This window comes from Gekko japonicus, unplaced genomic scaffold (genome assembly GCF_001447785.1).
Source record: "Gekko japonicus isolate JY-2015 unplaced genomic scaffold, Gekko_japonicus_V1.1 scaffold238, whole genome shotgun sequence".
NCBI lineage: Eukaryota > Metazoa > Chordata > Lepidosauria > Squamata > Gekkonidae > Gekko > Gekko japonicus.
Window position 1 is genome coordinate 1,365,851 of NW_015161411.1, and position 14,075 is coordinate 1,379,925.

The 14,075-nt window shown below is 49.0% G+C and overlaps 1 protein-coding gene across 1 annotated transcript; it reads right to left on the reverse strand.

The window, feature by feature from the left end:
* Positions 1–6,211: 6,211 nt before the first annotated feature.
* LOC107123611 (PHD finger protein 13-like) lies at positions 6,212–12,791 on the reverse strand. Its single transcript, XM_015426882.1, has 5 exons — positions 12,786–12,791; positions 11,874–11,966; positions 10,103–10,682; positions 8,018–8,062; positions 6,212–7,176 (listed from the first exon to the last, which is right to left on the reverse strand). Exons 1-5 carry the CDS (start codon positions 12,789–12,791, stop codon positions 6,950–6,952), a joined length of 951 nt encoding a protein of 316 aa, XP_015282368.1. The 3' UTR covers positions 6,212–6,949.
* Between the last annotated feature and the right edge of the window lie 1,284 nt (positions 12,792–14,075).

Sequence of the window (14,075 nt, forward strand, 5' to 3'; positions counted from 1 at the left end):
AAAACAAAACTGAAACTTTTTTTTTATTCTGACAATCTCGCACCTCCTAAAGGAAGAAATGCATCTTGTTCTTGCATTGGAGAGTTCAGTTTGTAACCTAGGACTTGCTTGTCCTCAGTGCACAGAAATTAGATCAATCTGATACCATATATATATATTTTAGAAATGATTTGGAAAATATTTGAACACCACCCCCGCGCATTTTTCCGGTTTTTTCCTGGGCCTTCACATCTCTACACAAGACTCCACAGCTTAGAGGGAGCACTGGTTATCAGGCTGCCCACCCTGCCATACTTAGTCCTGCAATGGGCATCCGCCGTAGCCGTCTATCTCCTGCCAGCAGCCATCCTGGGGCACGAAAAGAAAGGTGCCAGTGAAGAGCGAGATATTAAAGGCAGAGATGGAGGGAAGGTGCGCCCTTCCATGCTTAAATCACTCTGTTCGTTTGTTTAAATTAGGGCTAGACAACCCTGGCACATGTACCCAACAGCGGTGCTCCGGCTCATTTTATTTATTTGAAACATTTTTGTGTTGCTTCTCCAGCTGATTAGGGTCCCCAGTTTGCTTGGCGTCCAGGGCCAGATCTCTGCCTGAGCCACGAGAGAAGGCGACCCATGGCTGTATCGCCCCCTAGATCTGCACTACTTACCGGCTAAGACGAAGGTGGATTTTTCAGGTGCTGGCAAACGCTGCCAGGGTGGGGTTTGCCCCAAGTGTGTCTGACCAAGTACCAACCTTGCCCCTGTCCTGTTTTCTTTGCCCAACACCTTCACGAGTACATATTGTAGTTTTTTTGGCTCTCGGGCCAAAATGGTTGCCTACTTCTTAGTGGTTGCTTTATTACGTACTATAAAGGTCAAGGTTTCCCTTGCTCGAAAGCCAGTCGAATCCAACTCTAGGGAACAGTGCTCATCTCCGTTTCCAAGCCGAAGACATTTCCGTGGTCATGTGGCCGGCATGACTAGACACCGAGGCGCACGGGATGCTGTTACCTTCCCACCAAAGTGGTTACCTATTTATCTACTTGCAATTTTTTGCTTTCGAACTGCTAGGTTGGCAGGAGCTGGGACCAGAGACGGGAGCTCCCTCCGTCATGCGGCACACTCAGGTCTCGAACTGCTGAACTAGCGACCTTCCGGTCTGCAGCTCAGCGCCTTAACCTCTGCGCCACCACGGCCCTTATTACATACTAGGAATGTAACTATTGGGATGGCAGGTTTTGAAGACTCTGCCAATGTTCCATCCCCCTGCATCTGGTGGCGACAATGAACCACGCAATCTTTGCAGCACAAGCTCTGAAAACCAAAAGCTTAGCCCAGTCCCTTTAACATTTGAAAAGAAAAAGCTTTAGGGCTCCTTCACACAAAATGTTCTGTAATCCGGAGGAAAGGAATTGCACACAGGTTGCCTGTGCTTGAAACATGAATGAAATGGTACCTGAGGCTTGAACTTCTCTCCTGGCAATTTGCTTTTTGAAGCAGAGGCGTTTGCTTCAAAAAGAGGTTGTAGCTCTAGGCCCATAGCTGGTTATTCAACTGCTGCAAAGCAGCATCAGCTGTTTATTGAGATCCCTCTATGCCCGTCTTGGATACCTTCTCAGCCACGAAATTTTGAGAGAGCACGGACAGTACAAAAAGTTCACCCTGTTTCTGTGCTATGTGATTGGTGAAAACAGCCTTTTCATGCCCACTGGCCAGGGAGTTTCAGCGATACTCACGTCACAGGCAGTGTTCCCTCTAAGCTGAGTGAGTGTGAGTTAGCTCACAGTTTTTTAGCCTCCGGCTCACAAATCTTTGTCTCCGCTCAGGAAGGATGGCTCCAGAGCAAACTCATTGATGCAGCAGCCAAATGGCTTGCTCACAACTTTAATGCCGGTCGCTCACGAAGTAGAATTTTTGCTCACAAGCAGGGGTCATTTCGTAGAAAAAGAGCTAGGGGAACTCATTAGCATATGCCACACCCCCTGACATCACCGGACGTGTGTCATAAGGCCACACACCCCGCCCCCAATGGTCACGGCCGCCACCGCCGGCCTTGCAGCTCCACTGCCGAGCCCCATGAGGGGCCCGGCGGTGGACCTGCAAGGCCGGTGGGAGTGCAAGGAAGCCCCGCGAAGGCCCTCCCTGGCCCCAGGCAGGTAGGAGTGGGGAGAGGCGGGGAGGAAGCAACTTACCCTCCCTCTTCTGCCTCCTCCTGGCTGAATGAGGGCCGGAAGCGGGCGACTGGAGGCAGGGGGCGGGGCTTCGTCATGTGCCCCGCCCCCCGGTACCTCACCCGGGGGAACTGCGTTCCCCCCAGAAATGACCTCTGCTCACAAGACTCCACAGCTTAGAGGGAGCATTGGTCACAGGTGGTGTGTTTTTATTTTGTAAGTCCTCTTAGGTTTAATGCGGCTGCCTCCTAAGTGACTGGGCACAGGATTGCAGCCTTGAACCTATGAAGCTGTCTCTGGTGCCCAGCTCTGACCACTCTAAAGCAGTGGCCCCCGGGGGTCTTATTTGGACCAATCTATGCCCTATTAGCTGAGACCCTTTTACCTGGAGTAGGTAGTATGTGAACTTGGTAACCTTCTATGAGCTAGTTAAGTGTGCGGACTCTCATCTGGGAGAACTGGGTTTGATTCCCCACGCCTCCACTTGCACCCGCTGGATGACCTTGGGCAAGCCACAGTTCTGTCAGAGCTGTTCTCTCACGAGCAGTTTCTGTCAGCTCTCTCAGCCGCACCTACCTCACAGGGTGTCTGTTGTGGGGAGGGGAAGGGAAAGGCGTTTGTAAGCTGATCTGAGACACCTTTGGGTAGTGAAGGGCGGGGTATAAATCCAATCTCTTCTATGTGAAGTATAACATTTCTCCCTCTCCCCCAAAAGCGAGCTTATTTCATGATGTCTTCCCAGCAGAGATATTAGTTTCTAAAGAGCCGTACAACTTGTTAATGGAAAACTGGTCAGACCATTTTGCAGCAACTGGCTACTGAGGGGAGGGGGGGGGGGTTGGCTACCATCCCCAGCTGCAATTTACAGATGCCTGAGCTTGGATAAGTTTGGGAGGGAAGCAAACGGGTATGCAAATGGTTCGGCATCTAGAGGAACGGAATATTATGGGGTGTATTTGTGGATCGCCCCCCCCCCCTCCAGACCTACTGCTAGAACGCATTGTGGCCTTCGTTTGCAGCATTAGTTTTAGACTGATTCTAGAGGTTTATACCCAAAGGTGGAGGCAGAGTCACCCTTTGCACCCAAAGCCAGAGTCGAAACAAGGCACGATGCCCTCCCCCCAAACACATTTCCTCGCCGGAGTAATTCCAACCATCATCACTTTTAACTCTTCCTCAAAATAAAGTTTAACAGCCCCAATCTTCACCAGTAAGAGCCAGTTTGGTGTAGTGGTTAAGTGTGCAGACTCTAATCTGGGAGAACCGTGTTTGATTCCCGACTCCTCCACTTGCACCTGCTGATGTGACCTTGGGTCAGTCACAAGCTCTGGCACAGCTGTCCTTGAAAAAGAGCAGTTTGTGTCAGAGTTCTCTCAGTCCCACCCACCTCACAGGGTGTCTGTTGTGGGGAGGGGAAGGGAAAGAAGTTTGTAAGCCGCTCTGAGACACCTTTGGGTAGTGAAGGGCGGGGGATAAATCCAACCTCTTCTTCTAAGCCACTCTGAGTGAAGGGCGGGGTATAAATCCAATCTCTTCTTCAATAAGACCAGTCCCTGAGTCGGCCATCTTCGACAACTAGAGCTTTGGTGACAAGGGGACTAGCTCCCTGTGGCACTCATCGCAGAATTATCGATATGTCACAATGTATTGTGTTACCTTTAGTCATTCATGGAACCCAGTGGAACTGGTCACTACTAAGCCCACTGATCTTGTGTGTTTACAAAAATTGAAAACAGATCAGCCAATATCATAATGCCCCTATATAAATCAACGGTGCGACCTCATTTGGAATACTGTGTACAGTTCTGGTCACCGCACCTTAAAAAGGATATTATAGCTTTGGAAAAAGTGCAGAAAAGGGCAACTCGAATGATCAAAGGGTTGGAACACTTTCCCTGTGAAGAAAGGTTAAAGCACTTGGGGCTCTCACGCTCCGAGGAATGACAGCTGACATCATCGAGGTCTGTAAGATTATGCATGGGATAGAGCAGGTCGAGAAAGAGGTACTTTTCTCCCTTTCTCACAAGACAAGAACTCGTGGGCACTCCATGAAATTGCTGAGCGATTGGGTTAGAACGGATAAAAGGAAGTCCTTCTTCACCCAGAGTGATTAACACATGGAATTCATTGCCACATTAGGTGACGGCAGCCACAATCCATAGACGGCTTCAAGAGGGAATTAGATAAGCATATGGAGCAGAGGTCCATCAGTGACTATTAGCCACAAGGTATAGATAGGGACTCCGGGGCAAGGGATGCTCGGCTTTCTTGGTGCTGGGGGGGGGGCAATAGTGGGAGGGCTTCTGGTATCCTGGCCCCACTGCTAGACCTCCTGATGGCACCTGGTATTTCTGGCCACTGTGTGACAGAATGTTGGACTGGATGGGCCATTGGCCTGATCCAACATTGGCTTCTCTTATGTTCATACTGGAAAACTGATACCCAAACAAACTGACACTTTCCATTGTCATACTTTAAGATTGGGCAAAATACCAGAGTGTTTTGTTCGGTTTTGATGTATTACATGTGTTTATTTTGGACAAACTGCGACATGCACCCTGCCCTCCGCTGAGACAAGTGCCACTTTACAGGCGCAGGTAAATTTTTAGCAGCTGGGCTCCTTGATTATCCAAGGGCACCTGACACTTTTCTACCCACAAACATGCCTTTGGTATCCCAAGTCAACGCACAGAACCAAGTGACAAACTTGAGGTCTGCCTCCCATCTGTTAAGAGAATTCTATTCATAATATAACTTGCGTATTTTGCATACCCTCCTAACACACATTGTTGAATACTAAAGTACTCTTTAATGCAGCCTAACAGGCCAGCTACTGTGGAAAGGGACGTCTTCCCAAAGCCTTTTCTTTAATTACGAATGCAATCAAATAAAAGTTACACAAAGCAAAAGGATGTTTAAAAAGTAAAGGTAAAGGTTTCCCTTGCTCGAAAGCCATTCGAATCCGACTCTAGGGTTGCGGTGCTCATCTCCGTTTCCAAGCCAAAGAGCCAGCGCTGTCCGAAGACGTTTCCGTGGTCATGTGGCCGGCGTGACTAAACACCAAGGCGCACAGAATGCTGTTCCCTTCCCACCGAAGTGGTCCCTATTTATCTACTTGCAATTTCTTGCTTTTGAACTGCTAGGTTGGCAGGAGCTGGAACTAGAGACGGGAGCTCACTCCGTCATGCGGCACCCACAAATTCCTCCTTCCCTTCTATACTTAACACATGTCCAGGCTTGTGAAATGAAGAACAGTGATTAAAAGAACGATTATGATTAAAAGTTGTTTTTATTCTATACACGTAATTCCAGACACTCGACAGACAAGGACCAGAATATACTACTATACATCTTTAATAGAAAGTGACTATAAAAGTGTAAACATTTGGGAGGGGAGAGGAGGGCACTGACTGAACCGTGGGGGTAAAAGTCCCTGTAGCCTTCCTGCAGCGTAACAACGGGGCAGCCGGTCCCCTCTTAAGTCAAAGGGGAAAGTGAGACTGTTGTTACTGGCACAGCCATTGTGTGAAATGCATAGACAGAAGGCACATGGGTCAAAGAAGAGTCCCGGAGGGCAGGGTACAGTGAGCCTTTTGCTGGCACGCTTGCCTTTTAAGCAGCAGTGGTTTGCATAGCAGATTCCTATTCTACCATCTCCCCCCCCCCCTGCTAACCCAAGGTGGAAGATCCTGACCTGGGAGAGAATTCTCAAAAACGAAAAGGAAAAAAAAAAAAGCAGGACCCAATCTGCTTTTTCACTCAAGCTCACTGCCGTGGAGACTGTGGCCTACCCACCACCGCCCTCTTTGCAGTTTGCAAAAGTCGCCCTTCGTCTCTTCCACTAAAACGAGCTTTGGTCTTCTCCCGCACTGCCTGCTTTCCTTTTTTAGATAAGACACTAGTGCAACAGGTGGTCTAGAACGAGAGGCGGGTACAAGTGGAAGTCTCATCTAGCTGTTTTTCTACGTATCGGTGTACAAAGGTATTTACATGAAGCCGGTGCGGGGGCCTCGCCTCTCTCCTCCCCACCCACCCACCCTCCGTCCAGTCAGTGGCTAGCCTGACAAAGGCCCTGCCAAGCTTGTGAACACGGCAGGCTTATTAAAAGACCCAGAAGCGATCGCCCCCACCTCCAGGTCGGATGGCAGCTGGCCAGGGCTGCCATTCGGGGAGCAGAAACACAAGAGCTGCTTGTTTTCTGATACCTGCTCTGCTTCGGAAGGAAAACGGCCTTATGATGTAGATGTGTTTCCCCCCCCCTCTGAGAAAGTTCCTGGAGATGAAAGCTGACTTGTTTCAAAAAGGGTGGGCTAGGCTTTGCCAGAGAACTAAAAAAAAAAAAAGACTGGGGAAGTATAACCGCACAAACCCAGGTGGCTATCTCGTACCACGCTAGAACTAAATTTGGGCTAACACCCCCCCCTGGAAGAAAGGCACCGAGCTGTATCCGCAGACAGGCAAAGAGGCCTTCTGGCTGACGTAGTGCATTGTGCACTGGAACCCACCAAACCAGTCACTTGTGTCTGCCGGCCGCCTTCGCATCTCCTACTCTGGTGTAACCCTGAGATCAACAGCATCCCTTTTACGGGTTCTGTCACGGGGAGAACAGTGCCCACCAGCCTTAAAGATACCTTTCACTATCCTAGAGTCTCAAAGCATTTTTTTTTTTGGGGGGGGGACCACTTTCATTATAGGGGTATGCCACTCCCCAGGGAGCCGTTCCTGCATTTTGATTGTCTTGCATCTCTGGGATCCGATTAGGCGTTAAAGGGAACCCAGCTGCCCCTTAAGCCAGAGTCAGTCGCAAAAGCGCTTGCGTGGCACGGTGCGGGCACGGTTGGAGCGACGGATCTCTTGCTTTGCGTCACGGCACCGTTGGCAGATGAAGATGTCGGGCACGTTGGATTTGCGGATCTTGGCGCACGAGAGGTGGATCCAGGTGGCGCATTCGTTGCACTCGATCATGGGCCTCCCGGCAAAAGGCTTTAAGCAGAAGCAAGTGATCAGATCCCAGGCGTCATCCTCTGCAAGAAAACACAGCAATCTTAATAACAACAACACATGAATATATATATGCATTCCAGAGACTCTGGAAATAACTTCTATAGCGGAGATACTGGGCGATTCTGCATCTGGCGTTCGTTCCGCATTTTCTCAACAGTGAGGGGAAAGGTGAAGCTCAAATCCACATTCAGATACCCCCCGCCGGGGGGGCACTGTTCCCTCTAAGCTGAGTTAGTGTGAGCCAGCTCACAGTTTTTTAGCCTCCAGCTCACAGATTTTTGTCTTAGCTCAGGAAGGACGGCTCCAGAGCAGACTAATTTATGCAGCAGCCAAATCGCTCGCTCACAATTTTAATGCCGGTAGCTCACAAAGTAGAATTTTTGCTCACAAGACTCCACAGCGTAGAGGGAACATTGCGGCGGGGGCAACACCGTACTGACTGCGAAGTCACCCCTGAACGGCCATAAATCTGCAGAAGGTACCATAAAACCCAACGATCAAAGAAAGTGAAAGCGACATGCAGTGTAGAGGGTACCATAAAACCCGATGAGCAAAGCAAAGAAAGTGAAAGCGGCATGCAATGCGGAGGGAGAATTTCTGTTCCAAGGTGGGTTTGGGAAAATAAGGGGGGGGGGGGGCATATATCGCTATAAGCCGAACCTTTAAAAAAAAAAAAACCTGACGCCCGCGCGGGAAGAAAACGTTTGGGAAAAAAAGGGGGGGGGGGGGGAGCCAATGCAGAACTACACACTTGACCAACTGCATTTAGACTGTTCTTCACAGTCACCCTCCCTCCCCCCAGCCCAGTTCGTGTGTAGTGCTGTTTGCTCCCCCTACTGGAAACCTGAAGCACCTACTTACCATCTGCTTTGCTGTCTGAGGGAGCTGCAAACTCTTCGCGTGATGCTGGGGGGGGGGGAGAAAAAGAAGAGACCATATGAATAAGAGTGTTCCCATCTGAACTGTTACCCTGCCTCTACTGCTGCTGCTGCTTACTCTGCCAACAAGAGTTCTTGAAACAATTATTTACAGCCCCCACTAACCTACAATCAAGTAAAAAGAAGAAGAAGAGATTGGATTTATACCCCGCCCTTCACTACCCAAAGGAGTCTCAGAGCGGATTACAAACTCCTCTCCCTTCCCCTCCCCACAACAGACACCCTGTGAGGTGGGTGGGGCTGAGAGAGCTCTTGACAGAGACTGCTCTTTTTTCAAGAACAGCTCTTATCAGAACTACGGCTTGCCCAAGGTCATCCAGCCAGGTGCAAGTGGAGGAGTGGGGAATCAAACCCGGTGCTCCCAGATTAGAGTCCACACACTTAACCACTACACCAGACACCTACGGTAACACCTACGGTGTGCCCAAATAATTTAGCAAAAATGTCCCAGCTACAGTACTGCCTGTTGAAAGGGGAAAGCCGTTGCTCGCTGACAGAAGCTTTGCACACAGAAAGTCCCACATTCAATCCATCAACATCACACCAGTCTGTGTGGTGTAGTAATTCAGGAGTTGGACCAGGATCAGAGACCCAGATTCAAATCCCTACTGTGCTGTGGCATGCTGTTGGGTGGCCTTGGGCCAGTCACTCCTAACCAATGCTCCCTCTAAGCTGTGGAGTCCTGTGAGCAAAGATCCTACTTTGTGAGCGACTGACATTAAAGTTGGGAGGGAGCGATTTGGCTGCTGCAGAAATTACTTTGCTCTGGAGCCCTCCTTCCTGAGCAGAGACAGAAATCTGTGAGCTGGAGGCTAAAAAACGGTGAGCTAGCTCACGGTAGCTCAGCTTAGAGGGAACACTGCTCCTAACCAATGTTCCCTCTAAGCTTTGGAGTCTTGTGAGCAAAATTTTTACTTTGTGAGCTACTGGCATTAAAGTTGTGAGCGAGCCATTTGGCTACTGCATCAATCAGTTTGCTCTGGAGCCCTCCTTCCTGAGCTAAGACAAAAATGTGTGAGCCAGAGGATAAAAAACGGTGAGCTAGCTCACGGTAGCTCAGCTTAGAGGGAACACTGCTCCTAACCAACCTTGCTAGATCCTTGCAAGGATAAAATGGGCAGGGGGGAATTATGCACGGCACCGTGAGATCTTTGTGGTAAAAGATGGGTTGAAAATGTAAGCTGTGGCGATTTCATGTTTATTTGTGTGTGTGTCTTTAAAAGTTTGGTTTGTATGGGTGTATGAAAGACTAGGGTGCTGGAAGCAGGCAAATGGTATGATTGGTGAGTGACAGAGAGGGGGAGGGGTTTTGGAATGGATGCTGTGTGGAGGATTTGTATGTCTATCAGGAGTGACAGTTAAGGTTTAACAGTTAAACAGTTAGTCAGTCAGCAGAGAGTGCTGTGTAAAAGCAGTTAATAGGAGTTTTGTTCTGTGTGATTTCTGTGAGAGAAGCAGAAGTCAGTTAAGTGCTGTCTCGGAGTTGAAGGAGACTCAGCCCTGTGTGTGAAAAGAGTGACATTTAGTTCTGTGTTATAGGAGTTAAAATTAAAAGCTGAGAGTCTAGGAAAAAGTACAGTGAAAAGTGTTACAAAGTTGCCTATGAAATATCCCTGTCAGTGGAGAGAGGCTTGTGAGAGACACCAAGCCATGGTTCAAATCATTCCCAGTTCTGTTCACATTGTTTACCCTCGTCTTTATGCTTTCTTTAAATCTATTTCCTTCAAGTATACCAGCAGTAAAGAATCCTTCCTCAAACCACAAAGTACCACGAACGCCTAAAACCCTCGGTATACCTACCCTGTGAAAAATATTATAGAAAAAGGTTGGGAAAGCCTAAATTTCCCTCGTGGCAGCCAGAATACCCTACCAGAGTGAAACTGAAAGAACATTTGAAAGTAAAACTAGACCTCCCCTAGTAAAGGGGTCGTCACATAAGCGTTCACGGGTAGGAAGACCCCCCTACTGGAGACCCTGAGAACAACCACTGCATGAGTTGCCTACTTACTACTGAGCTGTAGGCCGTCTCTACTGAGCTCTTCTTCACTGCTCTGCTCTCTTGTGTCCCAACAGGCAGCGCTGACTCTTCCCTCCTCGCACGCGCTCTGTTCCTCGGGCCCAAGGGCTCCAGCCAGTGGCTTTTCGGCTGACGGCACCCCGTAGATCCACCCTTTCTCCTCCTTCACGTATTGCTCCAAGAGGGATCCGGACTGCAGTTCTTCCCTTGGGAGGCGGGAGCCCAGCTCCTCTCCTTCCCCACGAGTCTCTCCTCCCGGCTCGAGCCTTTCCTCCTTCAAGCTCAGCAGCACCGCTCTCTTGTCAGCTTCTCGGTCCAAGATCAGCTTCTTTGCCGAGTGCTTCTTCTTCTTAGGCTGATGGGGCCGGGCCGGGCAGAAGCCGCCAGAAACGTCGGAGCAGTTCAGGAACAGGTCCCCCGCGGCCCCTTTGCACGTCGTGTTCCTGCCCCCTCCGTCGTCGGACAGCCCCTGGGAGTCGCAGGACTGGGATGAGGCGCAGCTGTCGCTGTCTCGGGTGCTTCCTGTGCTGTTCTGGGGGCTCAGGTTGCCCCGAAGAGGCCACGGCTCATTCTAGAATGGGGAAAAATAATAATAATAATAATAATAATAATAATATTTATTGCATTAGCAAGAAAGCCATAGCGACTGTACAGAATAAAACAAACAAACAAAAAACAAAAACAAAAAACAACAACAACAAAAACCAGCACACACTTAAAATTATCAAATTTGTATATAGGTCGACAGTTATCAGCAATAACCTAATTAAACTCAGGGAGATTTGTTTTCTTAATCACCGCAGCTAGAAAGGAAGCCACTTTTTATGGTGCCTTTCCAACTGATCAGAGTGCCCAACACTGGAATATCTGAACAGGTAGAAACAACTCTAGAAATTATAAAATTATGCACACAAACAAACAGGACCAGGAGGCAATGTTCCCTCTTAACTGTGCAGTCTTGGGAGCAAAAATTCTACTTTGTGAGCTATTGACATTAAAGTTGTGAGCGAGTGATTTAGCTACTGCACTTTGCTCCAGAGCCATCCTTTGTGAGCTAAGACAAAAATGTGTGAGCCGGAGGCTAAAAAAACTGTGAGCTAGCTCACCCTAACTCAGCTTAGAGGGAACACTGCCAGGAGGTCAACGGTCATTATTGAGGCTAGAAGAATAAGAGATTGGATTTATACCCCACCCTTCACTACCCAAAGGTGTCTCAGAGTGGCTTACAGACTCCTTTCTCTTCCCCTCCCCACAACAGACAGCCTGGGAGGTAGGTGGAGCTGAGAGGGCTCTGACAGAAACTGCTCTTTTTCGAGAACAGCTCTTATCAGAACTATGGCTTGCCCAAGGTCATCCAGCCAGGTGCAAGTGGAGGAGTGGGGAATCAAACCCGGTTCTCCCAGATTAGAGTCCGCGCACTTCACCACTACACCAAACTGACTGTCAAGGAGAAAGCAAGGAGGAGGAGAGAATGTGAATTCCCAACTCCCTGAGCAGAAAACCATAACTGGGAGCAAGGCTCCCTCTAAGCTGTGGAGACCTGTGAGCAAAAATTCTACTTTGTGAGCTGCTGGCATTAAAGCTGTGAGCGAGAGATTTGGCTCCTGCATAAATCAGTTTGCTCTGGAGCCATCCTTCCTGAGCTGAGACAAAAATGTGTGAGTCGGAGGCTAAAAAACTGTGAGCTAGCTCACACTAACTCAGCTTAGAGGGAACATTGAATTTGGGAGATACCCAGGCCCTTTTCAGGATACTGTCTTACCTCCTTTGGGTAGGGGATGTAGCCTGCGTAGGCTAGCACGAAGGTGCAGAATTGATTGAAGTCTTCCACAGTTCTCTGTCGTTTCCGTGGGGGCTACGGAGATATAAAGTTTCACAGGTGAGTCAACCAACGGAGAAGAGTTCCTCTTCCGCACGTGGTTGCCAGCCTCCAGGTGGGGCCTGGGGATTTCCCGCTTTTACCACTGATCCCCAGCCGAAAGAGATCAGCTCCCCTGGAGAAAATGGCTGCTTTGAAGGGTGGGCTCTGTGGCATTGTACTATGCTGAGGCCCCTCCCCTCCCCAAACCACGCCCTCTCCTGGCTCCACCCCCAAAGTCTCCAGGTATTTTCCAACCCAGGCTTGGGAACCCTATCCGCACGCCCAGTGTCCACCCTTCCAAAAAGAAAGACCCTTTTCTCTAGGTACTGGCATGGACCAATACTCTCAAAACACACAATTGCCTTTAGCTCAGATGTGTAACGCCGGAAAACAAGCTCCCACAATTATCCTAATGAAGCACAGAGAAAGCTAGGCTCCGCATTTTCCTGCAAGATTTGATTCTTCCTGCTAAAAATCCAGGAAGGAATAAACAAGATTCCACTAGTGGGGTTTCAGAACAGCAGGAAACAAGTCTCTGGAGAAAGGAACGATCCTGCTACTGGATAATAACAGTCGTCTAGAAATGTCAGGACATTTCCCCGTGGATTCCCTATCAGGGCAAACAAAACAAGATGTAGCTCATGCGCCCCCCCCCCCCACACACACAAAGGGAAGTCGCAGCAGATCAAATTCCTGCTACAATGAGAGGGCCTCCCATCTCTGAGCATGCCACGGAATCCACTCAAAGGAGGCATCCAGCCATGCAACTGAGCTTCGATAGGAAGAGTAGAACCCCCTTAAAGCAGACCACACCTGCATCCCCAGTGCCCGACAGGAGACGACAGAAAACCAAAGCCCAGCCCTAGGGTTGGTGGCTGTAATTCCCACACACACCTGCCTCACCAGGGACAAGGGGGGCGGGGGGGGGGGGGGGGGAAGCCTGCAGTCCCCAGAGTTGGCATTCACTAAGAATAAGGTTGGAGACGGGCAACATGTCTCTTCTGCAAACACCATGCTGCAGTGCCCTCTGCTCCCTGTACCATCGCTGCTCCCCGAAAAGGGTGACGGAGCCTAATTCTTCAAGAGAAGAACTCGGGGGTGGGGGAGAGCAGGCCGCAGCAATAAACCTGCTCCCCAAAGCGACCTTACAGTCTAGCCCCTTCAAGCTTAAGACCCTGGAGCTGAGGAAAGAGACTCCAGCCAGTGTTCCCTCTAAGTGAGCCCCGCTCAGCAGCAATCCGGAGCCCTGCAGGGACATGCACTGCCCATTTTAAGATTACGCAAACAGAGTATGGTACACAGTATATGGATGTTACACTACACAGGGATTATTACTGTGATAAGTGCGCTGAACTAAATACAGTACTGCAAAAATCAGAAAATATATGCTGTTTCAATTAAAGTGATATGCTTATTTTACAAGGTTGGGATACAAAAATGCAGTCCGTTTCAAATAAACAGAAGTGGTTTTTAACGCAGCAAATGATGTTAACGACGCGCTCCGGAATGTCCTGTGTCGTTTCGACGTTCCTCCTTCTGAACAAGATTCTATGGATAATTTCCAGGTTTTTTTGTCTCATCTGTAAGAGCGCAAATGAAGCCTGATGCTCACATATTTTTTCTACATAGGTCAATAACAAAGCAGAATTGCTAGCAGAAAATTCATTTTGGGCAAGTCACAGTCAAATGGAATGCCTTAACAGGTGTCACACATTTTCCATTTTATACATGAAGAGAAGTGCTGAAGAGAAGTGCTTTGAAACGGACTGTATTTTTGTATTCCAACCTTGTAAAATAAGCATATCACCTTAACTAATTGAAACAGCATATATTTTCTGATTTTTGCAGTACTGTTTTAGTTTAGCGCACTTGTCACATTTTAGGATTACAGCAGTTATATTCCACTCAGAATGTGAACTGCTCAGTGGGGGGGGGGATTTAGATGGAAAATTGACCCCAACCCTTTCCCTCTGAGAGGTCAAGAAGCAACCCTGGCACCAGATCCATCACCCCCCCCCCCAATCTGACAGGGCACCCAAGGTAAAGGGAGAGCATGCAAAAGCCCTAGAGAATCGATTGGGGAGGGGTGTGTGTGTGTGGGGG